The sequence below is a fragment of the Epargyreus clarus genome, unplaced genomic scaffold, assembly GCF_041222505.1.
Source record: "Epargyreus clarus isolate Ecla_fem2 unplaced genomic scaffold, WU_Ecla_fem_2.2 ptg000034l, whole genome shotgun sequence".
Classification (NCBI taxonomy): domain Eukaryota; kingdom Metazoa; phylum Arthropoda; class Insecta; order Lepidoptera; family Hesperiidae; genus Epargyreus; species Epargyreus clarus.
This window is the reverse complement of record NW_027332239.1, coordinates 7,871,375-7,898,486: the sequence shown is the minus strand read 5'-3', so window position 1 is coordinate 7,898,486 and position 27,112 is coordinate 7,871,375. Positions and strand designations below refer to the sequence as shown.

The 27,112-nt window shown below is 36.1% G+C and overlaps 2 protein-coding genes across 6 annotated transcripts; one reads left to right on the top strand and one right to left on the bottom strand.

Annotated features, from left to right (window-relative positions):
• Positions 1–367: 367 nt before the first annotated feature.
• Positions 368–10,480, bottom strand: LOC140755879 (uncharacterized). 3 transcript variants are annotated; one of them, XM_073091225.1, is made up of 8 exons: positions 10,324–10,480; positions 10,139–10,240; positions 5,525–6,962; positions 5,211–5,439; positions 4,965–5,123; positions 4,542–4,895; positions 4,009–4,161; positions 368–3,484 (listed from the first exon to the last, which is right to left on the bottom strand). In XM_073091225.1, exons 2-8 carry the CDS (start codon positions 10,171–10,173, stop codon positions 3,354–3,356), a joined length of 2,499 nt encoding a protein of 832 aa, XP_072947326.1. In that variant the 5' UTR covers positions 10,174–10,240; positions 10,324–10,480; the 3' UTR covers positions 368–3,353. The 3 variants fall into 3 exon arrangements, with proteins under 3 accessions (XP_072947326.1, XP_072947327.1, XP_072947328.1); XM_073091226.1 differs by having other exon boundaries at positions 4,542–4,877; XM_073091227.1 differs by lacking the exon at positions 4,009–4,161.
• Positions 10,481–11,787: 1,307 nt separating this feature from the next.
• On the top strand, positions 11,788–26,379 carry anchor (integral membrane protein GPR155 homolog anchor). Of its 3 annotated transcripts, XM_073091144.1 has the most exons (17): positions 11,788–12,189; positions 12,485–12,638; positions 13,806–14,095; positions 14,455–14,747; positions 15,035–15,156; positions 15,553–15,718; positions 16,173–16,400; positions 17,791–17,943; positions 19,084–19,258; positions 20,440–20,607; positions 22,360–22,374; positions 22,911–23,046; positions 23,439–23,480; positions 24,080–24,215; positions 24,926–25,101; positions 25,514–25,639; positions 26,174–26,379. In XM_073091144.1, the coding sequence occupies exons 2-17, from the start codon at positions 12,547–12,549 to the stop codon at positions 26,364–26,366; spliced, it is 2,511 nt and encodes an 836-aa protein (XP_072947245.1). In that variant the 5' UTR covers positions 11,788–12,189; positions 12,485–12,546; the 3' UTR covers positions 26,367–26,379. The 3 variants fall into 3 exon arrangements, with proteins under 3 accessions (XP_072947245.1, XP_072947247.1, XP_072947248.1); XM_073091146.1 differs by lacking the exon at positions 22,360–22,374 and having other exon boundaries at positions 11,789–12,189; XM_073091147.1 differs by lacking the exon at positions 23,439–23,480 and having other exon boundaries at positions 11,789–12,189.
• Positions 26,380–27,112: the final 733 nt, after the last annotated feature.

Genomic DNA, 27,112 nt, shown 5'->3' with positions numbered 1-27,112 from the left:
AACTTATAATTTCTAGTGGTAGTGATCCAGATATATATTTTTGAGATATTATAGGACGTGTTAGTATAGGATCATAGGTTCTGAGTTTTGGCCACTGACGGTTACCAGGGCGCAATCGTTTTGCTGACCCATAGCCTGCTTTTAAAGCTGCTTTAGTGCTTGTTGAAATACTAAAGACACCAAACTGTAAACATTATATACATATGTGCAAGCTATCCTCAATGATTGTATATTTTTGGTTTACAAATATTGTAGATAGTCCTGGATTTTTCAAAAGCAGTATCATTTTTCATAACATTTATTACGGAAGCATTTAATAAAACTAACAAGAACTTATGTCTAGGGGGAATAAATAAAAGAATCAACATTAATTATACATTAATTTATTAATCGGAATTTAATACTGTATTACATAGAAGAAATGCACTTCTTATAAACATTCAGAAGACTTCCCTTTGGGACAGTTTATACGGAGCTTCTCTCTCCATTTACTTAAGTTGAATAAATATGAACTATGTACTTTGTTAATAGAATCAATATTTATGAAGATCTGCATTGCCACATACTTAAAAATCTATGTATATTTTTCACAAGCTCACAATTTTTGAAAGTAAGTTCTTAAATAGTATATAGTAAAGCATGAAACTACTACTGCCTATGAGATATCCGGCTGAATAAATAAAATTTTGTAATAAACAACAAATAATAAAATACTTTATTAACGTTAGTGTGCTTATACTGTCGCTGCCACTTAATTTGTCAACAACATTTTCCATCACAATAAAGGAAAATATAATCAACTTATAAAAATAACTGAATTTCTCAATTCGGTGACCGCATGGAAAGGCGTTTTGACTCATATCCAACATAGTGAATAATAAATTTTGGAGAAAACACACCGCACAAGAAGACTACCAATATAAATACAAACGACATCTTAATTCATTCAGTCAAAGTGGAACATGTATAAAATATGTATTCAATTAAGAAATAATCATAATCAGTCTTGTTTAGAGAAAACATTACATCAACACGCGCAAAAACGGAGTGCACGCCTTGATACTTATTATCACAATACAATATGTCAGATATGATGTCATCCCTTCTCTTGGACGTAACTAGTATATAAATCGCCTGCTACGCTACTTAGTGTTATTATCACAGTTGTTTAGTAGAGGTGGGTGCAGTACTTTGTACATAATACAGGAGCTACCTGCAATCCGCGAGCATACTCGACATGTCACTCTTGCTGATCCAGTACGTACGCATCAAACTAGCCTGGTCGAACCTATCGCCTCGCCACCTATTCATTATACTTCGTATAAAATAATTAAACAAAACTAATGACTGAGGACAGGCTAGTGTTTAGGAAATCATCTTTGAGATGAAACGTAATGCACATATACACATTCTTTCATTGCAGTCTTTCTCTTATAATGTACATGAATAACATAGCAAATCTCGCATCAATCACGTTCCAAACACGAGACTCACAAACCCGTTGTTCACCCCCTTACATCCGCTCAGACCCGTCTACATCATGATCATTATATTTATGGATTGAAATAACGGGATTTGTAGATAATAACTTTTACGTCCCTCTGAACTGGTACAATTTCGTCACCTTGTGGTAAACTGAAAACTAAAATTGAATAACAATAAAATATTAATCTTACACCTATCATATCATAATATTATATCTGTGAACGACTTGCAAGCTTTTTTGTCACAAACATTCATGAAATTCGCTCAAATAGTCAAAAAATATATTTTTTGTCTAGTAAAACACTACCCAAATGCAGGATGTGTTCTTATGTAATAACAATTGACCAACGCAACGACAGGTTATAGTAATGAAATATCACAGATTTTTCCTCTTTGGACAGTAACGGGCTTCTAAAATAATACATAATATCTGCTTTTGTATATTTTGTACCAAACGACGTCCCTATCCATTCAGCCCTTAGAACCCCTTTACGTACAAAGAAACTTCAGTAATTAACTAGACGAATTACGTGAATCATAATAATATAAAAATAATCAAAAACAAATATGAAGAAATCACTTATTTTGCTAAGAAAAGAAAGTAACCGTTGTTCAAATTCGTAACGATCAAAATACTAATCACCTTAAGTTAAATGCACGTATTTACATTCCTCCTACATGTTTTAGAACGGTAGAATCAATTTATTAGCATTCAAAGCCCAGCCGTTGCCTATGTCAAATTGACATGGACTAAAAATCTTAGGCATAAATATTAAAGTTTTAGATCTAATCTTTAATAAAAAATAATCTTGAAATCAGTGACTTTAAATGTCATTGACATCACTATAAGTAAGAAAAATATTCACAATTTTATCTGGCAATACAGATTGTTGTTTCAGAAGTATATCAAAAGCATTATAATTTACTAATACTAAGTTGTCCCACACATTTCAATTGGTTACGATCATTTTGTAACACCTCGAAAATAATTTATATAAAATACGTCAAATTTCCTCTGGTCTTTAAACCCTCCCATAAAATTTTCTTTCATCTTCTATATGTTTAGTGCATTTCGTACATCATACAGACAATTTAAAAAACGAAAGGCACCCGGGATTACACAAGAGGGTACCCACACCAACTACTCTAACAAATATAGTGATTAAAACCTAATGGTGGAAACGATCAGTAGATCTATTAAATTCCACCTGAAACCTTAAATCATACATCATCTGTTGACCCCGCATATTAATCGCGTTATCATGAAAATTAGTTTTTCGCATAACACAAATTCACTCGTTTGCTAAATTTTATTTAATTATTGATATAGCTTATTATGCCCAAAACACTGAAGTAGTGTCATTATTGACATCAATTTTTAAATATATCTTGCCTTATCATACATTGCTTAATTTGCAATAGTGGTCAACAGTTAATGTATTCATCGTTAAAAACTAACACACTTATTACATTGATAAATTGAAATTGATCTGAAAGAGAATCCACAAAAACATTTATTTTGACATCTAGTGCAATTATGTTTGAGAATTCAAGATGTTTCACATTTAAGACTACAAAACGTGGTCTGCATAAAACCACATCATTATATTAAAAATATGAAATTTTAAGCTTCCATTCAGATCTAAAACGAAATAATCTAATCAAAATGTAACAGAATCAAGTCACATGTAAAAGGAAACCGTCGCTTGCCCTGCTTTTTCCGATACACACATATTATACTGATAGACAACTTTAAAGATTCTAAGTACAACATCAAATTGTATATTATTATAACATTAAGACAGCTCCATTTAGATAAGAAAAACACCAATATAGATATACGAGCAGGGCTTCACGGTCTAAATAATTTACTGTTGTACGGGAGCGGCGTACAGGAGGGGGCCGGGCGGTAGGTGCGGGTAGGGAACGCCAGCGCCCACGGCCGCCTGGTAGCCACAAGGGCCGCCGCCACCGACGCCACCGCCGTAGAATTTACCACCTAAACAAATATTCACAGTTAGCATTATGCAATGTGTTATTAAGAAAGCAATATCTATATACTGAATATAGCTATGAATCTTTTGTTAACCCGACTACTTATCGCCTAATTAAGCTGAAATGTTGCTCAAGTTTATTTGCACTAAAATCAAAATGTTTAGTGTTGAATCTTTCAACTTTAAGCCAAGAATTTATAAAAACATTCACAAGGTCTCTGGACCTCAAAATGATTTCACACACAATGTTATTAGACTGGTCATTACTAGTGCATCAGACTGGTCTTGGCCGACTTGAGCATGACAGGATTAAATACCATACCAGAGTTAAATACCATAACATACAATACAAGTCAACTGGAAACAATTTCTCAAATGTCTTAAAAAGATTACAGTTACTAACTTAGCTCACCTACCTTAAATTACCAGTGGTGCTAATAAGAAGCGCGATCTGAGACCTCAAATTTAGAAAATTAAGCAAAACCAATAATTCCCTTAAGTCAATTTTGTTTATTTAGCTAGTGCTTACCAAGCATATCCTGATGATGCGGATGCATTTGTGGGTAATGAGGAGGGGTAGCAAAGTGAGGAGGTGGCGAGCCATAAGAAGAAGATCCTGAGCCAGCAGATTTGTTGCCACTGGTATTGTTATTACGGTATTGTTGCCCACCATTACGTCCATCTACAAAGACATAAGAATGTGGTTGTGTATAGTGTAACCTAATTTTCGGTTTCGTATTTTTAAAAAAAAAACCCATTCATTGAATACCCATATCATGAAGTGAATAAAAAATACTTGGCCCGCCATCTTGGGGCGTCCGCCGTATTAAATTTAGAATAACCTTACTAAATTGATCATTCATTGTCATCCAAATGAACAAGTATTCAAAATTTCAGCTCAATTGGTACGAGTTAACTATTGTGAAATTCAGTTGCAAGATTTGACCTGCGCAAACTAACAGAGGGAGTTAAGTAAAAGCTTGAAAAAAAGAGAAAGTTTCAAGTAACTATCATAGAAAAATAGCAGCTATCATACAATATACAAAACAAAATTAATCTTACTGTTGTATGTACGTTGTCCATATCCGTTTTGGTTATTGTACGCATTCTGGTACCCCTGGTTGTAACCGCCTTGGTAGGTGCCCATGGATTCAAACATGTTGGGGCTGGGGAAGGGCACTTGCTTCTGGTAGTTGTTCTGTCTGTAGCCTTGAGTGTTTTGGTTAGTCTGGTTGGAGAATCGTGGGGCCTGTTGGTTTACATTGCGGTTCTGGAAACTGTTTTGGTTGGCAGCGTCATTGGCGGTAGTAGCCATCTTATTGTTCCAGGTGTTGTTCTGTTGACGAGGGGAGCTAGATCCACTGTTGTTGTCTTTGCGTTGTTGCCAGCGGTTGCGACCTGTTTTATAGAAATCACCTATTTACGAACTAAGATTAAACTTAAATACAGTAATATTAAAACAAAAATAAATTTTAATTAAGTTACCAGTGCAGCTGTTGTTGTTTCGCGCCATGTCGTTCAGCTTGGATGGAGGGGTCTGGCCCGTTTCACGCAGAACCGCAACTAAAGCGCGCGCCTGACGGGCATCGCCGCTGGTGAAGTAAGTGTATGCGGTTCCTGATTGCTGGCAACGTCCAGTGCGACCTGCGATCACAATTAAAAATAATTAGCACCACACGTGTAAGCCAAAGTAAAAACAACGACATTGTATAAAAAAATATTCTTATTTACCAATTCTGTGGATGTAGTCCTCTGAAGAGTTAGGGTAGTCGTAGTTGACCACAAACTTGACATCTTCCACATCTAACCCGCGAGCGGCTACATCAGTAGCAATAAGGATTGTAGTAGATCCATTACGGAATTCACTGAGGACCGCATCTCTTTCAGGCTGGGACTTATCGCCATGAATGGCCAGCGCCTTATGGCCGTTACGGCGAACTGCGCGTGCGATGTCATCTACCTACAAGGTTAAATTTATTTTTAGTAACAACCCAAAATAAAACAATAAATTTAAAAACACAAACAATTTCTTAAAAATTATGTACCTTCTTCTTGGTCTCCACAAAGACAATAACTTTGTTATCTTTCTCAGAGGAAATTTCTTTCAGAAGATTAGTCAATTTAGCTTCCTTCTCATGTTCCTCACAGACTTCAATAATTTGCTTGATGTTGTTGTTGGCAGACAGGTTTAATGAGCCAATGTTAACCTTGACATAATCAGTCAAGAAATCTTCAGCCAGTGCTTGAATTTCTTTAGGCCATGTAGCAGACCACATCAGTACTTGACGATCAGGGCGAATCTGTTCAATGATTTTGCGGATTTGTGGCTCAAATCCCATGTCCAGCATTCTGTCGGCCTCATCCAAGACCAAGTACGTGCATCGGCGTAAATTGGTAGTGCCTCGTTCTAAGAAATCAATCAATCGGCCAGGAGTAGCAATAACAATCTCCACACCCCTTTCCAAATCACGGGCTTGAGGTCCTTTAGGGGATCCACCAAACAGACAAGTATTTCTGATGCATCCACGAGCACTGTAAGCTTGAGCTACTGATTGAATTTGTTGAGCCAACTCCCTAGTTGGTGCAAGGATAAGTGCAATAGGACCATCTCCACGCTGCAGCCTAGGCTGATGGACAATGTGAACAGCAGCAGGGAGCATGTAAGCAAGAGTTTTACCAGATCCAGTGGAAGCAATTCCAACCATGTCACGTCCAGACAGAGCAATGGGCCATCCTTGGGCTTGTATGCCAGTTGGCTCATCCCATCCTTGCTCCTTGATTGTGTTCAAAATGTGATCGGGGAAATTGCCCTCATCAAAGATTTGGTTTGGGCGCGGTACATCATTGCCGCTCACAGTGATTTCCTTTGTCGCACGATAGAGTTGAACATCATCATCAGAACGAGCCTCAACATTGGCGTGTGGCTTATAGAAATCTTTCTGGATTGGGCCAAGTTGGGATAAATCCCATGTTGGCTTAACCAAGCTGTCACCTGGATGCTTAGCTTTCATGCTCTGTTGCTTACGGCCATTGAAGTCTGTGTTTTGTTGTCCGGAGTTAGGCACATAAACTTTCTTCTGCCCATAGTTCTGTTGATTACCATTCTGATTGTTGAATGTTTTAGGACCAAAGTTAGTTTTTGGTTGGAAATTTTGTTTAGGCCCACCAAAATCATTTTTGCCATTATAATACTGCATGTTTCCCGAAGCTTTGTCTCCATCATAATTATTCTTGTTAGGGGCTTGGTTGTTGAAGTTGTTTCTTAGCTGTTTTGTGTACTCTTTAGGCCCACCAAAATCATTTTGATTACCACTATGGTTGAAGTCATTTCTTATTCCATTAAAGTCATTTCTAGGCCTAAACTTATTATTATTTGCCATGTTGCCCCTGGGTCCAAAAGGTTTTGGCCCTCCAAAATCTGGCAGGCCATTGAAATACGGTATTTTACCGAATTGTTCATTCCGGTCTAGACGAGGTCTGAAACTGATTGAAGAGGGTTTTTGAGTTATATCCCAAGGGTAAGGATACGAAAAAACACATATTAATTCATATACCTTTATTTATAACTTTAGTAACTTTGAATACATAAATCAATGTCAAGTAATAAATAAAAAGATGACTAAGACAAATTTGACTACTCCAATGCAATAAAAAGCATCAAATATAAGAAAATGCTACAGTCCATACCAATTTTTCTTTGCAGATCCCAATTTGAAGAAGCATATTTATAGTTTTTTTTTTTATAATATAGGAGTAGCAGACGAGTATACAGTCCACCTGATGGTAAGTGGCTACTGCCGCCCATGAACATCTGTAATCAACCCTAGATAGGATTAGATATTCCCACCTGAGGTCGGCCACAGATGCGCCGCTACCCCTGAGGACTGAGCTGGAACGCCTCGGAAAAGTCTGTCTCCCTTACCACACCCTTCAAACCGGAACACAGCAGCGCCTAACACTGCTGTTATTAGGTAGAAATAGGTGCGACGGTGGTGCCGCCGGAGTCGAACCACAAAGGGTTCTACCACCTTCAAAATATTATCAGCACTGAAGCGTATTTCAGACACTTTACATTTCTATACTATTATTTTTTTTGTTGTATACCAACCTTACTTTGTTATTATTTAGTAAGTAACAATCGGTTGATGAATTGGTTGTCAATATAGGTTTGTAGCAAACATAATTCTAGTATGTAAGCTATTACAATCTATTACAAGTTAAAAGTTCAACTTCATTATCTGGGGTGCCAGAAGTTCGAATCTCAGAGTATCTGGCATATAATTGTAATAACTAATATATGTATGTATTAAAAAAATATTCTCATTTACATTCAACAACAACAAAAGAAAACATAATGAATTAGTTAATTAGCTACATACCTGTTTTTAGAATGAAATGTTCACATAGTAATGTGAAGTTCACTAATCTGTAGGTGTAGGTCTATTTGTTTGGTGTTTATGTGTAGGCCACTGTCCAATCAAGTGTATTGGACAGCAGCCTACACTTCACACTCTAGGAGCCTCATTAGGACAGTAATGGATTGACAATAATTTTAATTAAATATTTAATATGATTTTAAATATTTGTATCTTATTTATAAATAGTTATTTGAAATCATCATATTTTAATAATGATTTATTTTTATTTACATTTATATTATCTTTTATTAAGAGTGATAATTGACATCATAATATAATGGTCTAAGATCCGAAGCTAAATCGAACTGGACCGAGCTGATAATAGAATGAAACTCATTTTATAATGAAATTAGTACATTTGGTAATACATTAAAAATAGGTTTGCTAAAAAAATCCTGGACAGGATAATTTTAATTATTTTTTGAAAAATTAAAATTTAATTGAAAATTAAATTTTGCAACATCAAGATAATAAGAAAATTCTATTCTGAGTGAATGTTAAAAACATACAGAATGTGCAGGCTTTGGGTTGCCTATTATTTACGTGGACGAACTATTGGGTTGTCAGGTATAAACAGGTATTTCGCTGGCAACTACTTTCACTCATGATGATAATAGATAAAATTTTATATCAGTAGAAGCGCTGTTTTATTGTGAACACGTTGATATAGGGTTGTCTGCAAAATGAAAATTAATTTTTCAAAAAAAAAATTAAAATTATCCTGTCTAGGATTTTTTTGCAAACCCATTTTTAATGTATTACCCAATGTACTAATTTCGTTATAAAATGAGTTTCATTCTATTATCAGCTCGGTCCAGTTCGACTTAGCTTCGGATCTTCTACTATAATTCAAATTCAAAGTTCTTAAAATAATATTGTAAAAGTGTAAAATCTGGTCAAAACTTTTCAATAGTCTTGAAGGACATTATTTAATATAAAAATATTTTAAGGATATCATTTATTTCTTACTATGTTCCTTAAACTGCTGGGAAACCGCTGGCTTCAAAGGGAACGAGACCGAGTGGAGTGGCGCCAATTAAGGGAGGCCTATGTCCAGTAGTGTACTTTAAAAGGCTGATGGACGGAATGTTCCTTAAGTAACAATATTTTATTTTGGAGTGTTGCATTATATTTGTGATTTTCAATTTAATATATCAAAGTAGCAATCAAGCATGTAGTCCACCTAATGTTAAGTGGCTATTGCCACTTAATAGTCTCCAAACTTTTGTTGTTGTTGTTGACTGTTATTATTTTTAAATAAATAAATTATAAATGTTGTTATACAATAATATTTTATTTACCTCCCAGATTCTGTCTTTAACAATATTTAAGATGGTGGACCTATTAGAGCTTTGATTTGCTTTAACTCTTATAGTTCTAGGACTGTACACAATTTCAAAAGGTCAAATTTCTTATGATCCGATGGAAAAAAAAAACTTAAAATCCCAGACAATAAAAAAAAGAAGACCAGATTCCCGAAATGTATTCAAGACGTTGAAGCGTCAGAATACATTTCGGGAACATTTCGATGTGGATTCCATCTTGCATTATGTAGAATACAATATAAAATAGACAACAAAATATTGTGCCACCCGAGATTTGGAGAAGCGACATGATTTGGATTTGGCGTAAAAGCTGTAATTCGTGTGCGATTCCACATATTTTCTGTGGATCTATATTTTGTGCGAGGATGTGTCTTGTTCGTATGAGGTTAAAAAAAATTACCTACAAAGACATTTTTTTCTATGTTAAGCTATTGACGTGGTAAATGAAAAGTACCTCGTAATCTTTATTATAAAATATCCACAAAAATAGAAAAAAATAAGGTACCTTTTCAAATATATTTTTAAATCGTCGTAAAATATTGGTATTTCATTAATATTATTAGTCAATATTGTGAAGGTAACAGTATAATTCTTAAATACTTAGATTTGACGACCTTGTAACTTTGTGTGAATCCTGTTAGTAGAATATTGCAATAGATTCCTTCTTTCTTTACAAATTGTAATACATTAATCGAAATTACTTCTTTAAAACGTATTATAATAACGTAATTAGTTGAATATATACGAAACTCAATGTTCTTTAAGACATGGAACGTTGCGTAGATGTCGATATATCAGCTGAGCAAAATGCATTTCACAAAATGGCCGCTGTGAAAATCGCAACTCAACAGTGTAACGTTTGCTTAAATTGCTTAATTGTATAAAGTAACTCCTGCTTAAAGCATTTTTAACTTACATGGGATGTTGGTTGTGGAAGCCGTTGTACTGCATTTTGCTGGCTTGAAGTCCTGAGTTGCAAACAGTACCGCGACGTGGTGGTGAACGCTTGATTAGGTATCTGGAATACCACAATGGAAAATGTGAATATCTTAAATTATAACTTAAAATCAATATCAAATCTACGTTTAGAATAGAACTTACCTCTCAATTAAGAGAGAATTTGAATTAAATATACTTTTTACATTCACCGAAATGTTCCTCGTCCACCCGGCTAGAACAACTCGATAATGAATAAATAATGGCCGACGGAAAAGGAAACGCCTTACGAGTGTTGCCTTGAGCAAAATTACAAAAGTTACCACACTGAATAATAGCTTACACACAAAGCTAGTCGTACAACACACATTATGGCTGCTTCTTTATGACTAACTTTTGTGCAAAATTACTAAATTAGCTATCAATACTGACCATAATAACATTCATACAATTTTATATTAAGTGTAGCAATAAAGGGAGTCAATTGAATATACATGGAAGCTAGATACGTCAAGTACAAGTAAAACTCACTCAAAGAGAATTTCGTACCACTAATATTTTTTAGAAACAAAGTTGATTTTATTAAAATAGAAGTTTCCTTTATGCCCACTCAATCCAGATACTCAATGGCGTTGTGCAAGTTGCGCTGAATAACACTATTGAGATCATCATCATCACCAAACCATTACTGTCCCGCTACTGGACACGGGTTTCCTTTCATAATGAGACGACTTATTCTCACTTCGAAACCCTTTATTCTTATAATAGCAGTAATAATAGCAGAACAAAGCAAAGAATATTTAATTAATGTGGTAAATCTTGCGGATTGAGCCTGATTTACCCAGAATGGACGAAACCAGGTGAATCTATGTTAAACATTTGCGAGCAGTAGATCGCTGTCGCAATCACAAGCTAGGAAATCAACTGGTTTCACACAATCTGCGAAGATTCTAACTGTGCCCTTTTGAAAGAGGAGACTTTTATGGTGTCGATTGTATCTGACTGTTTTTGTGAAAGACACTAATTTTATAAACAATCCAGAAGAAGTTTAACTTACAATATGTATTTCCTTTTACATTTATCTGAATTTTGTACAAGTGACAGTGAGCATATTATCCGAGTATTATCCCTTTAATCCTTGAATTTCTGCCTACAGCGGAGATTTCATTGATGAAGACTGCAGATGTTGCAAATTACCAGCAATATCTAGATACCCCATTTAAGGATTTAAGGGATACCTGCATATCATCGCTTTTAAAATAGCCCCTCAAATAGATCGAGGGTAGACGAGATGTGTGTCCCTGTTATTTGAGTACATCTATATAGGTAAGTATAGTAACCTATATAGGTAAGTGGCTATTGCAGCCTATAGACATCTGTAATTCACCCAAGATAGGTTTAGAAATTCCTATCCTATTTCTGGCAGTGGTGCCGCCTGAGTAAAACCACAAAGGGTTCTACCACCTTCTAAATTATTTAGAAACGACTCTAGCGCCCTAACACTCCGCTGCTTAACCATCTCCACATCAAGAAAGACACCAATCGACTCCAATCACCTACATAATATATTATTATTATCTTAAGCTTGTTTGACCAGTATAAGTTCACTGGCACACTGATTCCGACACGACATGCACACGGTCCGCCATCATAGAGTATAAAATAATAGATGATTGTGGTCCATTCAATTCCATTGCTTATATATTCTATGTGCTAGTGCTCAGTTTAGCCTAAGCCTAAACTGTGTTTGGTGTTTTAGCCTATAGGATAAGGCTAGCGCTAGGCAGTTCAGAAATTTTCATAAAGCGAAAGTATTGATTTTCAGTGCATGCGTAAATTTGTAATTATAGTAATTTTTATAAAAATATATTTTACGGTCATTGTTTGTTTAATTTCCATTGTCAAATCAAAAGTGGCTTAAGGGATAAGAATAAGTGATTGTTTTTATAGTTTGTTGTGCCGTATGTTTTAAAAATAACATATTAAAAACATAATTATATTGCGAGATTGTTGCGAATCATAATTTAAGCAGTAAGTACTTATTGCATGGTATTTTTGCATATTTTTAAGATATAATTATTTCGTTCCGGTGTGTAATATAATGATTCAACAATTTATTATAAATAGGAATTTGTGTAGAATGTGTATTTTATTCTAATTTGGAACATCTTTGGAACTTAAATTATTCAATAATTTGATTGGAGAAGTGACTATGGAAATTAACTTGCACAACTTTATTTGAATAACTATATTATGTATAATTACTTAGTGTAATAAAAGTTGACCTTTGCTTAAAAAATACATATGTATTAACTTTTAATTTTAGGAAAGAAATCAGTAACGGGTTTGATGGGTATTAAATAGAAAATACACAGAAATAGTATTAAGATGGATATGGATAGTACAGCAAACCTTGCAGATGCAGCATCTGATCAGCTGTACCCAGCATTGTTTCAATGTTTTGCTATTATTGTGTGCGGGTAAGGATTTTATATAAATAGACCTTTAGTGCTGTTATTTTTGTCGTGAGAAAGGTGAAGGTGGTAGAACCCTTTGTGGTTCGACTCCGGCGGCACCACTGACACACCTATTTCTACCTAATAACAGCAGTCTTAGGCGCTGCTGTGTTCCGGTTTGAAGGGTGTGGTAAGGGAGACAGACTTTTCCGAGGCGTTCCAGCTTAGTCCTCAGGGGTAGCGGGGCATCTGTGGCCGACTTCAGGTAGGAATATCTAATCCTATCTGGGGTTGATTACAGATGTCCATGGGCGGCAGTAGCCACTTACCATCAGGTGGACTGCATGCTCGTCTGCTACTCTTATATTATAAAAAAAAAAACCTAGAACTCCTTTATTGGTAGATATTGCATGCAGGCAGGTTTCAAATTTTCACCAGCAAGTTGTCTTTTTAACAAAGCAGATTTATATTTGTGTTTAAAGCATTCCATTCTCATTTTTCTCCTCAAAGGGGGAGGTAAGTCGTTCCAAATTTTTGCTGCTTCAAATTTGAAACAACGCCTGTATCTGGCCGATTTATGAGCTGGAATTTTTAGGAGACCTTGAGAATTTGAGCGAAGGCTCCGGTGGGTAAAGTTGTCGACCCAGTGCAATTTCTCAAATAGGTATTCAGGCTTCTTATTCCAAATTACTCGATGCACTGTACAAGCATAGTGTAGGCTCCTCCTCGCACTCATGTTAAGTATGCCTTTGCTATTTAAGTATGGTGTTATAAATTTTCGCCTAGGGACATCAAAACAAAAGCGAATGCAGGCATTTTGTACTCTTTGTATAGCATTTTCTAACTTAACATTTAACCTAGGTCCAAAGACGGAGCTGCAGTAATTAAATTGAGAAAGCACTAATGACTCACAAAGTTGTAGGCGTAAATCTGGTTTGATATAGGGCCTAATCTTATATAAGGTTTTAAGTTTATAAAATGCGGATTTAATTTTGCTGTTTGTTAGGCCAAGATTGCGTGCAGTGCTTACTTGTTCTAGGGCTACGTCATTAATCTTTATTTTATCTTCACAATCCAGTACATTTATAATAATAAAGTATAACTATAACAGTATAACTTCTAATAAGTATAAACACACTTTCTTTGCATTTTTATCAATATGTACATAAAAATATTTCTTCTGTTTCTTAGGTATTTAGCTGGTCGCTTGAATGTTGTTACCCAGTCTGAATCGAAGGGATTGGCCACCTATGTGGGAACATTTGCCCTTCCGTCTCTAATATTCCTATCACTAGCTCGAGTGGACTTTACTACTGTCAACTGGACATTTTTACTGGCAATTCTATTGGCAAAGGGATCAGTATTCTTTGCTGTCGTCATAGTAACGGCTTTGGTGTCCAGGCCAATGAATCTGGGGCAAGCAGGCATATATGCTATATTTTGCACACAAAGCAATGACTTTGCCTTGGGCTATCCGATAAGTAAGTATATACTGAGTTAGTTTATGATGGTGTTTTTCAAATTTTGTGCTTTGTACCCCTAGGGTGTCATAAGGCGCAGGTATATAAGAGGTTTGCAATGACTCAATAAAACAAAAAAAAGAATGAACAACTGAGTTTATTAAGATATGATCCATTCCTTTTATATTGATTCAATACTGGTAACATAATAAAATACTAATTAGAAACAGGGGCTAGAAAGGAGTCATAAAATATTTTAATAAGTATATTAACTCTCTAGTATAGAAGGGGACATATTAGCCTTGAGAAATATTAAAAAACACTATTATGAAATAAGGAAGTGGCATTATTTCTATTTGTATATAATATTTTCCTTTCAGTCAATGCAATATACTCTAAAACTCACCCGGAGTATGCTTTATACCTATATCTGATGGCTCCAATATCATTGGCCATACTGAACCCATGTGCCTTTATAATGATGGAGATAAATAAACAAAGACAGTTACGCATGAACTCGGAGAACCGGCTGGAATATAACAAGTTCAAAATAATACTGCAAATCTTCAAAGGAATTGTACTAAATCCAATATTGATCATGACAGTCCTGGGCATTCTTGGGAATATTATTTTCAAACATCAACTGTCTGTGTATATTGAAGGTTTGCTAGAGGTAAGTGCATTTAAATTGATTTTCCTTATTCTTATGTTCCAATTATGTATGTATAAATGAGTATAATAAAACCGTTCTATATATTATGGTTGTGTGGTACTTAGATGGAATCTTCAGTTAGTCTTGCAATAAATGTGTGATAAGTTTTAGTTTGTCCAATTGAGGACAAGAGTGACTTGGACCAAAATTTTCATGGGTTGGACTGCAAATACTGATTGTAAAATGAAGAAGCTAGTTTTTTTACATGAATAAAACGTTATAGCTACATTTCTTTGTATTTTTTGTAGCTATTTGGCCAATCATTCTCGGCGTCTGCGCTTTTCCTATTGGGATTAAGGATGGTGGGACAAATACACAGGTTGAGGGGCCCAGCTCTAATTGTACCATGTGTATTGATTATGATTAAATTGTAAGTACTCATACTTTTTATTACAACTAAATCAAATATGAATTAAACATACACTTAATAAACTTTGCATATTATATTTTTGATATAGAATGATTCACATATCCTGTAAACATATTGTTGATTACTGACTCAATTATTTAAATATGTGGTATGTAGGTATGTAAAAAGCGTTTAAGGAAAACATTGTGAGGAAACCTGCATCATATCTGAGAAATCTTAAAAAAAAAAAATTCAAAGGTATGTGAGGTTTAAAAATTTGCACTTGTCCAGCAGGGTGGACTATGGCCTAATCCTTCTCATTCTGAGATGAAACCTGTGCCCAGCAGTGGGATAGTAATATTTTGATGATGATATAAAAAGTTACATGTGTATGTAAAACTAATGAATTAATTTCAGAATTGTTCTGCCCATCATAATGAGGGAATGTGTGAGTGGGCTCCATGCTGGTGTAAATCAAACTGAGACGTCATCTCTCTCGACATACGCATTTCTGTATGGCACTATACCAACTGCGCCAGCAGTGTTTGTGTTTTCCAACTTGTACCAACTTGAAGTTGATTTGGTAAGTTAACCAATTCAGACTTGAATTTAAGGAAAACTAGACTTACCTAATGGAACTATCCAATTAATTTTGCCTATCTACATTGGGGGACTGGGGTTTGAATTGTTGGTACTCTTTTACCTTAGGGTTTTTCTAAATAATCCATATTTAAAAGTAAATTAACATTTCACTTTATGATGAAAATATTGTGAGTGCATACATACTATCTACCAATATTTCCGAAATATTCATAACTATATTATGTGTGTATGCCAATGAGCTAATATGGTTATCAGGGGTTGCTAATATGCGTAACTTTGTGTTGATGATGCAGTCACATCAAAACAATCATAGCTATTACTGTGATCAACCCTGTGATCAAATGTCTACCCATTAAGCACTGAATAAACTAATCACACACACTTACAAAAATTACCAATCCTACAAAATTTTACAATCATGTGTTACATTATAGATGGCATCATCAATGGTAATCTGCACGTTCCTGTCGGCACCCATAACGTTCCTGTCAGCGCAAGTGATGTCAATCAACGAGGACTACGCGAACCAGATCTATCGGTTCGGCTTCAACCTCTCCATAGTGGCTCTGTTCGCCGCATTATGGGTCACTGCAGTGTTTGTCGTCACCAAGAAATATAACAAAATGCCGCATAGGATAACATTCTCCTTGAATGTTACTCAGGTATGTTAGATGAAGCTCATGGGCGTATATAGGGGGGTTTAGACTTTGGTCCAGACCACCCCTCGTGCCTCTTACAACAGATGAGACTGCAAAAATGCTTCAAACACGTGAACCTTTCTTGTTATTCTGATCTGTTCTCTTGAGCCCGCTATAGACGCACGCGAGAAGTCTCGCCGAGAAAATGCGCGAGAAACGAGAATGCATCTACACTCATGCAACCTTTTCATTCACATTCTCGACCGTCATCCAGAACGGAAGTCAGTGCATCGGCTTTGCCTACACAACAACATACGATGTTATGGTCGCACTGAGACTGAAGGAGAATGTGATACCGTTCTCTTTTCTTGCCAGAGAAACCCTTTGAAGCGGCCAAAAATACCGATACCGATCGGAGAACAGGCGAGCGCGAGTACGAGAAGGCAAGAAAGCGATCACATTCACGCTTCTCGGGTGTTCTCGGGGGTTATCGGCGTGAGTTTGTAGCCGGGGTTGAAATTTCAAAGATTATTAGTACGGGACTACGGGCTGGCCCCTTAGTATAGGGTAATAAAAACTAGTCCGACATTCGACTATGCCTCTGCATTTGGATCTTTTGGACTATTGGTCGCCCCCTTATCAAAGCTAGTTCTTAGCTAGGCAAACCGGCATTTGGTGAGGTTTGGCACATCATGATGTAGCTTTATATCACTATACCTATCGGTCTAAGGTAACACTGTGAATTTATACACATTGCAGAAAATGCATTTTTTCTACCCATTTTTTGGCATTCCGTACCCAAAGGATAAAAACGTAACCCTATTACTTAGCCTCCGCTGTCTGTCTCACAGGGCTATATTTCTGGAACCGTAATAGATAGACACTTGAAATTTTCACAGAATATGTATAGTGGCCTCTATAACAACGATTAGGTAATAAAAAAAACAAATCTTCAAAATAAATGGGAATTGCCATACAAGAAACCACTATTTTGCCGTAATACATAGTTCAAATTTTTACCATGCATTCAATACTATGGCTGCCATGATAACAAATAATAAAAATAAAAAACAAATGGCATTTTGGTAGTACGGCATCCTCCGAGTGCGAGATCGACTAGTGCTTGGCCAATTATTTTAAGTCACATGACTTTAGGCGTGATTAGAAAAAAAATTAAATATTTATACGTGTATGCTACCATTACAAAAACTACAAGTGCAATAACCTTTAAACCAGTTTCCTTAGATGTCGCCTGCAAAAACCGAGTGAAATTTTTTTGATCACATTTTTTTTGCTGCTTTTTTTTATACTTATACACAGCATTTATACTTTCCATCTCATGATACGCGAAGAATATATCTATAATTTTTTTATGTTAAATTAAGAAAAATGTTAATTTTATTAATTCTTGCAGGTGTTTTTGGCCATCAGTCTGATATGGGGCGGTCCGCAGCCCGCCAACCGGCTGTTGTGGTACGCCATGCTGCAACATGCCGTCTTTTTATTCTGCAGTTTCTCTTGTCTGTTCTGGTCGTCCATGCTCTCCATTGGACTCCTTATGTGGGAGGTAAGGAACTCTATTTTTTTAGGTTTGGTCTTAGACTACCAGTATATAGTGTTGAAAATAGAATTATAATATAGGAGTATAAGGTGCCTAAAATGGAAGCTAAAACGACTTTGTTTATGTTTTTCACTCGGCCATTTGCAAAATGTGCCAGGGGTAAAAGAAATGCATAAACTTCATACACTTTGAGAAAGTTAGGGAGTTGGAGAACCCAATTTATAACCACTGCATATCCACCCACTGCAAAAATAAATTTATATAAAAGAAAACATTTCAATATGTACTTAAGTAAATTGTAGTTTAGAAAAGTGTAAAGAAGAAACTATAAATATCTCTAGAATAGATTTGATTATATGTAAAATTTTGGCACTGCAAATAATGTTCGAAAATAATAAAACATCATTGCCAATGTCATGCAAATGTACCTAAAAATGTTGTCTTCCAATCCTGGTGAAAATTGGTTAAGCTTAATAATAGTCATTGCGCTAAAAAATGTATCCATATTGATATTTTTTTCGATTACACTAGATGCTAATGGATCATACAGATCCATATAATTCAATCCAATACATCGGAAAAAAATCAGAAATTGATATTTGCAGCGCTTCCATTCCAAATAAGAATAACAATAACAAATAAGAATAACTCCTAAGAAGAATCACCCTATGTTCGATGAAGAAGTATAGTCCGCGTAAAACTGCTAGTCCGCTCTGAATATAGAAATGAATCGCGTCGCAATAGCAAATTGTATGACTACACCTGCTCGCAACCAACTTCAGAGCGCACTAGCAGTTTGGCGCGAACTATAATCATATTTCGAAGGTGGTAGAACCCTTTGTGGTTCGACTCCGGCGGCACCACCGCCACAACTATTTCTACCTAATAACAGCAGTGTTAGGCGCTGCTGTGTTCTGGTTTGAAGGGTGTGGTAAGGGAGACAGACTTTTCCGAGGCGTTCTAACTTAGTCCTCAGGGGTAGCGGCGCATCTGTGGCCGACCTCAGGTAGGAATATCTAATCCTATCTGGGGTTGATTACAGATGTCCATGGGTGGCAGTAGCCACTTACCATCAGGTGGACTGCATGCTCGTCTGCTACTCCTATATTATATTAAATAATAATAATAATAATGTATTGTTGTTAGAGCCACGACCAGGATTACATGCTGCAGCTGTGGCCGCTGCTGGCGCTGGTGGGGTGGGGCATGCCGCTGGTGCTGGTGATGGCGCTCACCAGCAACAACGTGGCTGAAGGCCTGCCCTTCCACTACGACGCTATTGAAGCGGTGCGGCTTAGTGTGCTGTTCTTCTGTTTAACGGGTGAGAGATTATCTAAGGCATCTACTACTAAGAGGTCGAAAAAAAATTTTGAAATTTTCTTATCCTGTGCTAGTTTGAGTTTAGAATAAATAAACCCTCGGACACCCTATATTTGTGATTGAGATGATGGGTGGACCATCAGTGGGTGGATATAATCGGTATCCGATATCCGGACTTAAAATTAATACTACATTTCATATGTAAAATGCGTTAGAAAAAGTGGTCGAAATTAACCAAATTTCCTCTGTGATCCCCCCCACAAATTTTATGCTGCGATCCGCCTTGATTTAATAGTCAATACAAGTATTCTTTTACAGTTATATCTATATATCAATACAATATGTATAGGTATAATATTATTAAATAAAAGCTCTCAAAAGGCCATGCAAGTGCAAATTTATTTCCATATGTGAAAACAACATATTTATAAAAGTTTATTTTTGCAATTCACAATATTCAACACCATTTTCTATTGTATACATAAGAAGATAACTTATGATACACATATTCTGGGATTATCAATATTATGAATGTCTTAAAATTTACTATATAAGTATTATCGTTTAATATTGGGTTTCATTACGTTATTATCTTTAGAGATTAAAACAGAATAATGAATAAACAGGTGCAGATAAGGCATTATTATATTTGTACGTGCGATGATAAAGTTATTGACCGTGAACTATTGATTAGTGGGCTGTATATTGTAATGATAATGGAACCCTCTGTGACTCATATTAACTACAATGTTTTATCTCCCAACCTTAATATGCGACCTAAAATTTTTTCGAAGCAAAAAACCGCTACGCCTATTATTCTAGTCTTTGAGTTAAATTTTTATCATAATCAATCCATCAATATTTATGATTACCTGAGACATGTAAGACAGACAGAATAAAATATGTTCTATATAAACATAAAAATATATGACACATTGTTCTTTTTTAGTACCGTTATAAGTAATAAGAAATATGCATCAACACTGTGAATTATTTCAAATAACAGATGGATTTTTTTCTTGTATGTTTGTTAATAGCTACTAATTACTGTTTCACTGTTAGTGTTGAGTTTCATCTCAGAATAAAACAGATTTAAGTCAAATTAGTTCCTGTCGCACAAAATATGGTATAACTAAAAACAGGTTTTTACTGACATAATATATTACATGTACCATTTTTTAGTGTCCGTGGGTTGCCTGATCATGTACGTGAGGTTCCGTAAGCAAGGTGTGCAGAGCGCACCGCCAGTGGTCGCGGCTAACGGCTCCACCGGACCGACTCGTGATGAAACAACCGCCCTCATCGACAACGCTGAAGCCGTATCGCAAACGCAGTCTGTGTCCAATCAAGGTATTAGTTGTTTTTTTATGCAAAATGATTTTTTTATGTTACCAACATACCTTCGTACCCATTTCGTCGTTTGAGTAGTACCCTTGAGTACCCTGAGTAATACCCTTCGTAGTTCGACTGCGGAGGCACTTCCGACTCACCTATTTATGCAATGACAATAAAGTTAAGAGTTGTTTTGCTTTTAAGGGTGTGCTTTTTTATAATATAGGAGTAGCAGACGAGCATGCAGTACACCTCATGGTAAGTGGCTACTGCCGCGCATGGACATCTGTAATCACAGATGCGCCGCTACCCCTGAGGACTAAGCTGGAACGCCTCGGAAAAGTCTGCTTCCCTTACCACACCCTTCAAACCGGAACACAGCAGCGCCTAACACTGTTGTTATTAGGTAGAAATAGGTGTGGCGGAGTTGCCGCTGGAGTCGAACCACAAAGGGTTCTACCACCATAAAGCTAAGATGCTAAGGGAGAGTTTATAAAGTGTTCCAAGTTAGATTAGGTTAGTTAGTAATTTGTCCCTGTAGTTCCGGGACTAGAATAGGGCTACGGTATCCCCTGCCTGTCGTAAGAGGCGACTAAAAGGGGGCTTCCGGGGTTGCCGGCGGCAAGAGTGGGAGCTCGAACCGTCCGGAGAGCAACCCCGGGAAGGACGGCGGCATGTGTGGTCGCATGCCGTCGTAAACACCAGGTGTGCGGGAGGACTGTAAAGTGCTCCCCCCAGGGCAGAGCCCGACCGGGGCATCGCGCTCGGAGGACTCCGGTTGTGTTCCATCGGAGATCCCGGAGTTCTCCACCAAGCGCTGAGGACGGCCACCGGGGGGGTTTCAGTGCGCTAAAAATCCCACATAACCCGGCGTCGCTCCGTCGTCGGGTACCTTTTGAAGGTTTCCCCCTCGAAAACAAAAAAAAAAAAAAGTTAGTAATTAGACTGCGGAGGCACCCACGGCAGGCCTATTTCTACAATAACAATAAAGTTAATCAGCTATTTAGCAAAGTGTTCCAAGTTAGGTTTCAGGTAAAGCAACTCATCTTTAATTGTGGCCAATCTTAGATAGGACTCTAACATTGATTATAGCTGAGTCAGTTGCCACATACCAGCAGCTAGACCACATTTTAACCTTTTACTTCTGAAATATAAAGTAAAGTATATTTGTTGATTCGAGTATTCAGTTTGAATTTCTAACAGTTGGAGGTTTCCAAAATGTTCATGAATTAACAGACATCACCAGTAATTATGAGAGTACTACCGGTCATAAAAGCATGAGAATCACTATTTCTTTTACATTTTTTCTCAGTATTAAAAATATAAAATCATTTCGACAACATTACTTTTTTAATACTTCAAGAGTAAAATAATTTAAAATAATAACTTAGGATACTTGTACGGAACCCTCCGAGAACCCTTGAGAGCTCGACTCTCATAGCGTAATATTTATAAATTTAATTTATACAACTGGAGCTTACTAAACTTCCTTTCGTAAAAAATGGATCCGAACCTGTTGAGCTGTTGCCAATTGGTCTGTAGTTGACACAGACAGAATATTTTAAAAACAGGTTTTATATTTAGATGTTACTAGTAGAAATAATATTATGTACAAAAAATTATAGCATTTAAAAACAGACCTTGAATTTGATCTAATATGCCCCTGCCTCCGACTTAAGTATGATATATATTTTTTTATTGAAAAATCTAGATTTAAAATGTGTTATTCCCAAATCTAATTATAAAATATTTTGTACTGTGCCGCATTAGCGTTGGAATATCCAGGTATTTATTTTGAAACCAATTGATCTTTTTTTCAAATTCGTAATTTTATTTGTTCCTGTGTTATTTTTTTAAGGGTATATAAAAATTAATTTACAGTCCTTTAAAGTGGCCTTTAGGTTAAAACACTATCGATTAGACATGATTGAAAAGAGTTTAAAACGCTAGGCCAAGTAAAAGATGGTATAGATATCTACTACTAAGTCTCGATCACCATTTCATATAAATAATAATGAGCTTGGACAAGTAGAATAGAAAATTATTCAATTTATTATTTTAATTTTCATATTATGTCATTACTTAAATATTTTTATATTATTTCGTGTACTTAATACTAGAATATTAAATAAAATATGTTTAAGAAACTCAATTAAAGTACTATGATAAAAAAGCATGTACAATATAATAATATATAATTTTGATTTTTTTAGTCATCCAAGTCACTCAAGTTTCACATTCTTCCTTTCTTTCTTTTTTGTTTCTTTTCATTGTTTTTTAATTAATTGCATTCTAAATAAAATTAAATACTTTTGATTTAGGATGCTATGGTGCCATAACGTCGACTCCATCGCCGAGCCGAACTGCCAACAACTGTTGCTCGAACGATCCTAACTGCGACATCGGACCAGTGAATTCAAATACCCAAGATATCGAGGATTTGGGTATTAATACGAAGTAAGTTGTAAGGGTTTCTAGTTATATTAGTGTCAAACTATTATTGTCCCGTTGCTGAGCTCGGGTCGTCTTTTACTATAGTTTTTAGTTTTTAAAGTTTTTTATAGTTTTTAGTTTGTAGTTTAGTTTTTGTCCGCTATAGTTCTGTTCACTGGTAACCAATTTGCACTTGCAAAGGTAACTTTACTTAAAAAAGCTAGTGTGGGGCTGTGAGTGTAGAAAGCGTCTCTTTTACTACGCTTTTATTAGCTTGTCATTATTGAGTTTGTATGTGACGGAATCATTGAACTCTATTTTTTACCCAATTTGAACCGTCAGATTAATTCTAAATTTTGAACATTTAACAAGAACTGACTGAGACGATTTTAATAATTTTATCCCATTCTCAACAGGATCGTCAGGATCAACGATTTCCCTTGTGCTATTTTAGCGAGGTTTTTAGTTTTTTTTATTATAATTTGTGTAATTTTTTTTATTAACTGTAAAAGCGTTGCGTTTTTGTCTTTTAAGTATAACTTATTTAGCTTTTGTTTGATTAACTTAAAAGCATGGTTTTTAAACAATAATTTATTTAGTTTTTGTTAATTTTTCTTTGATTAAATTTAAAAGCGTGGTTATTACTTTTTACCACGCTTTTACCCACTCTGAACAGTCCGTTTAATTTAAAATTTCAAAATCAAGAAATGATGATTGATGATGATTTTAATAATTCTATCCCATTTACCTCATCAGGATAGTCAGGTATCAGGATTAACGAATTTCCTTGTGCGATTTTCGCATGGTTTTTACTTTGTTTAATTATAATTTATGTAATTTTTATTTGATTCATTGTAAAAGTGTAGCGTCTAGTTTTTTAAACTACAATTTATTTTGTTTTTGTGTGATAAACTTTAAAGCGTGGTTTTTAAACTATAATTTATTAAGTTTTTGTTAATTTTTCTTCCATTAAATTCAAAGCATGGTTTTTACTTTTTTAACTATAATTTATATAATCTTTGTTGGTAGTTATTTAAGCTATTTTTTATGTTGCAAGGGAGTGCGTGTGTCCGGCGGAGCAGCGCGGCGGCTGCGGCGCGGCGGGCGCGTGCGCGGGGCGGGCGGCGGGGCGCGGCGGACAGCTGTTCAACCACACCGCGCTCGCCATCGCGCACATACTCATGATGTTCATTGTAAGTCTTGTATTGGCTTGTTCGTTCATTTGTTCTGGTCGATTATGGCCATTATTAATAATCAATCTGTCCAAGGTGTTGTCTATTAGAATTCGGACTTAAACAATTTCTGCCTTCTATAAATACTTGGGATTCAAAATCAGAAATCATAATTGTAATTTAAAGAAAACCTTAACCTCAATGTGAATGTACATTTTGGACTAACTAATATTTGACGATAATAATGCGTACCATATTTTAATGTGTGACGTCCGTAGATATCAATTTTGAATTATAATACAGATATATAAAATATCATCATCAACCCATTAATGTCCCACTCCTGGGCACGGGTCTCCTCTCATAATTAGAAGGATTAGGCCATAGTCCACCGCGCTGGCCAAGTGCGTATTGGTAGACTTCACATACCTTTGAGTTGTTTGTTTATAAAATCTCTCAGGTATGCAGGTTTCCTTACGATGTTTTCCTTCACCGTTTAAGCAAGTGATAATTCATTTCTAATACGCACATAATTTTGAAAAATCAGAGGTGCGTGCCTGGGATTTGAACCTCGGATCCCTCGATCGAGAGGTCGAGTTTCTTAACCACTTGGCTATCACTGCCTTTTATTATATAAAATATATTAAAAATAATTAAAATATATTATATAAAATATAATGTTAATTAACTTCTCTTTAGTAAAAAACCTAAATCAAATTTAAATTGTACAGAGCATCCCGTATACCACGTGGAAGGTGATGCGCAAGGACGAAGCGGGAGTCTTCATCGAGATTCAGTTCCTGGATACAGCGGCTACCAGCGGCCAAGCGCTCGTAATGTTCGTGCTGTTCGGCCTCAACGCGGACGAGCTCGTTATGCCAGCGTTCACTTACTTAAAGAATAAATGGTAATTCTCCATGATAAAAGTCCTATACGATAATTATATAACGATACGAGAAGAATATTCAGTTAGTCTGTGGTCATTGCTATAAATAAGAGAATATATCTATATAAAGTATATGCATTGTTGTTCTGAGGATTTCATTAGAATATCTCAGTTTATGTACCTTTGCATATGTTTGCCTCATCATACCCTTGAAACTTAAGCACAGCCAATATTCGGAGCACGAACCTTACCCCTATTATATTTAGGCAGAACACAATGAAAAGCCGCTATATCAAAAATTAATATCTATATAAAAAATTACATACATTTTTCAACACGTAAATGACAGCCAGAATAAAAAGTAGTCTTCATAGTGATCTGAGTGTAGTTTTTTCTTACAATACATCTACTACAAACATTTTATATTTTGCAGGTATGGTACAAACAGTGTTGTGTTGCCGCCAGTAGAAGAACTTAGTTTTGAAACTAAGCTTGTGTGCGAGCAATTCATCACCCATCACCTCGAACGTTGCAAGAAAGATATTGCTCAGGATATCAGGTAATTTTTTGATGTTCACTTTCTATGTGCTTGGTAAAAATGATGAAATAGTGTTTTTACTAGACCGGCAATTATACCGACACCTTGGTTAGTCAATGTTGAAAGTTTTGCATAAAAATCTACCAATTAATTGGCCAAGTGTGAGTCAGACTTCGCACAACAAAAGTTTTTATTTAGAGTATATATTTATTGTATTTGTATATTTTTTTATTTTGAGTATTTAACTGTTTATCCATAACGGTTTAACGATTAAAGTGAAAAACCCCCAAAAATAGCGATGTTAAATGGCGATCCCCATTATTTTCATGATATATTTATTTTTAGTATTTACGACAGGATGCGATGATGTATATTAATAATTTTGTTATTTTTAGGCTTGTATTAGTTTTTCTTTATTAAACAGGGCACTTTTGTCTTGTCAAAGACAAAAATAATTACAAATTCATATACATAAATAATTCAGGGCAATTTTGTCTTGTTAAAAATGCCCTGAATTATTCTGTTAGCGTATTCATAAGATACTTGTCTTGCCAGATACCGGATGCGCACGTACCCTTGCTCGTTCCGCGGCGCGTGCCTGTGCCGCTGGCTGCAGAGCTGCGGCCTCGCGCCGGACGCGGCCGCCGCCGCCGCGTACGCGCGCCGCCTGCTCGACGGCCGCGTCATCGCGCACGTGCACAACGCGCACCACTTCGCCGACTCCGCGCTGGTCTACACCTTCCTGTAGGCTGCTGGCTGTGACGTCAGCTACAGACTCACGCCGAGAATCCCCGCAAAGCTTGAATGTGTAGTAAGAGTTGATGCACTGTCGTTCGTTCTAGATAACGGTCGAGAATTCGAATAATGAAAAGGTCGAGAAGGCTCATCTTCTCGGTTCTCGTGCAATTTCTCGCGTGAGTCGGTAGCCGCTATTGATTACTCAGTGCGATCATCTGTGACGTCACTGCTATTTTCGCAGTAAGCACTTCCGCGCTCATGTAGGCGGCTCGGTGCGGCCCGGCTGTGACGTCCCTGCGGCACTACGTTTTTAGACCGTTCGGCGTCATTTTACCATCTGTGACGTCTCTTCCGGACTACCGTATTAAGCTGCTTGGTTGCCATCGGTGACGTCACTGTTGTTTTACGTTGATGCTCCTCTCTGTTACGTCACTGCTGCTCTACGTATTTTTTAAGATCGTTCGGTGCTGTCTTTTGTGACCTCAATTCTTTAGGTTGTTTATGTTGCCAACTATCTAGAATATAATAATGCCCAAAATACGGTGTAACTCGATACTGACATGAAAACAGTTTTTTATGTATATAAAAACCTAATAAAATTATATATAATAATCCCAGTGTTACAATCAAAAGGTTCTTTTATGATATGTATCTTCCCATTCATCCTAGTGATCTTTTACAATTATATGTTAAAACGAATATTAGAAATAGTCTTATTTCATATTAATTTAAATCAATTTAAAAACAAAATATTTA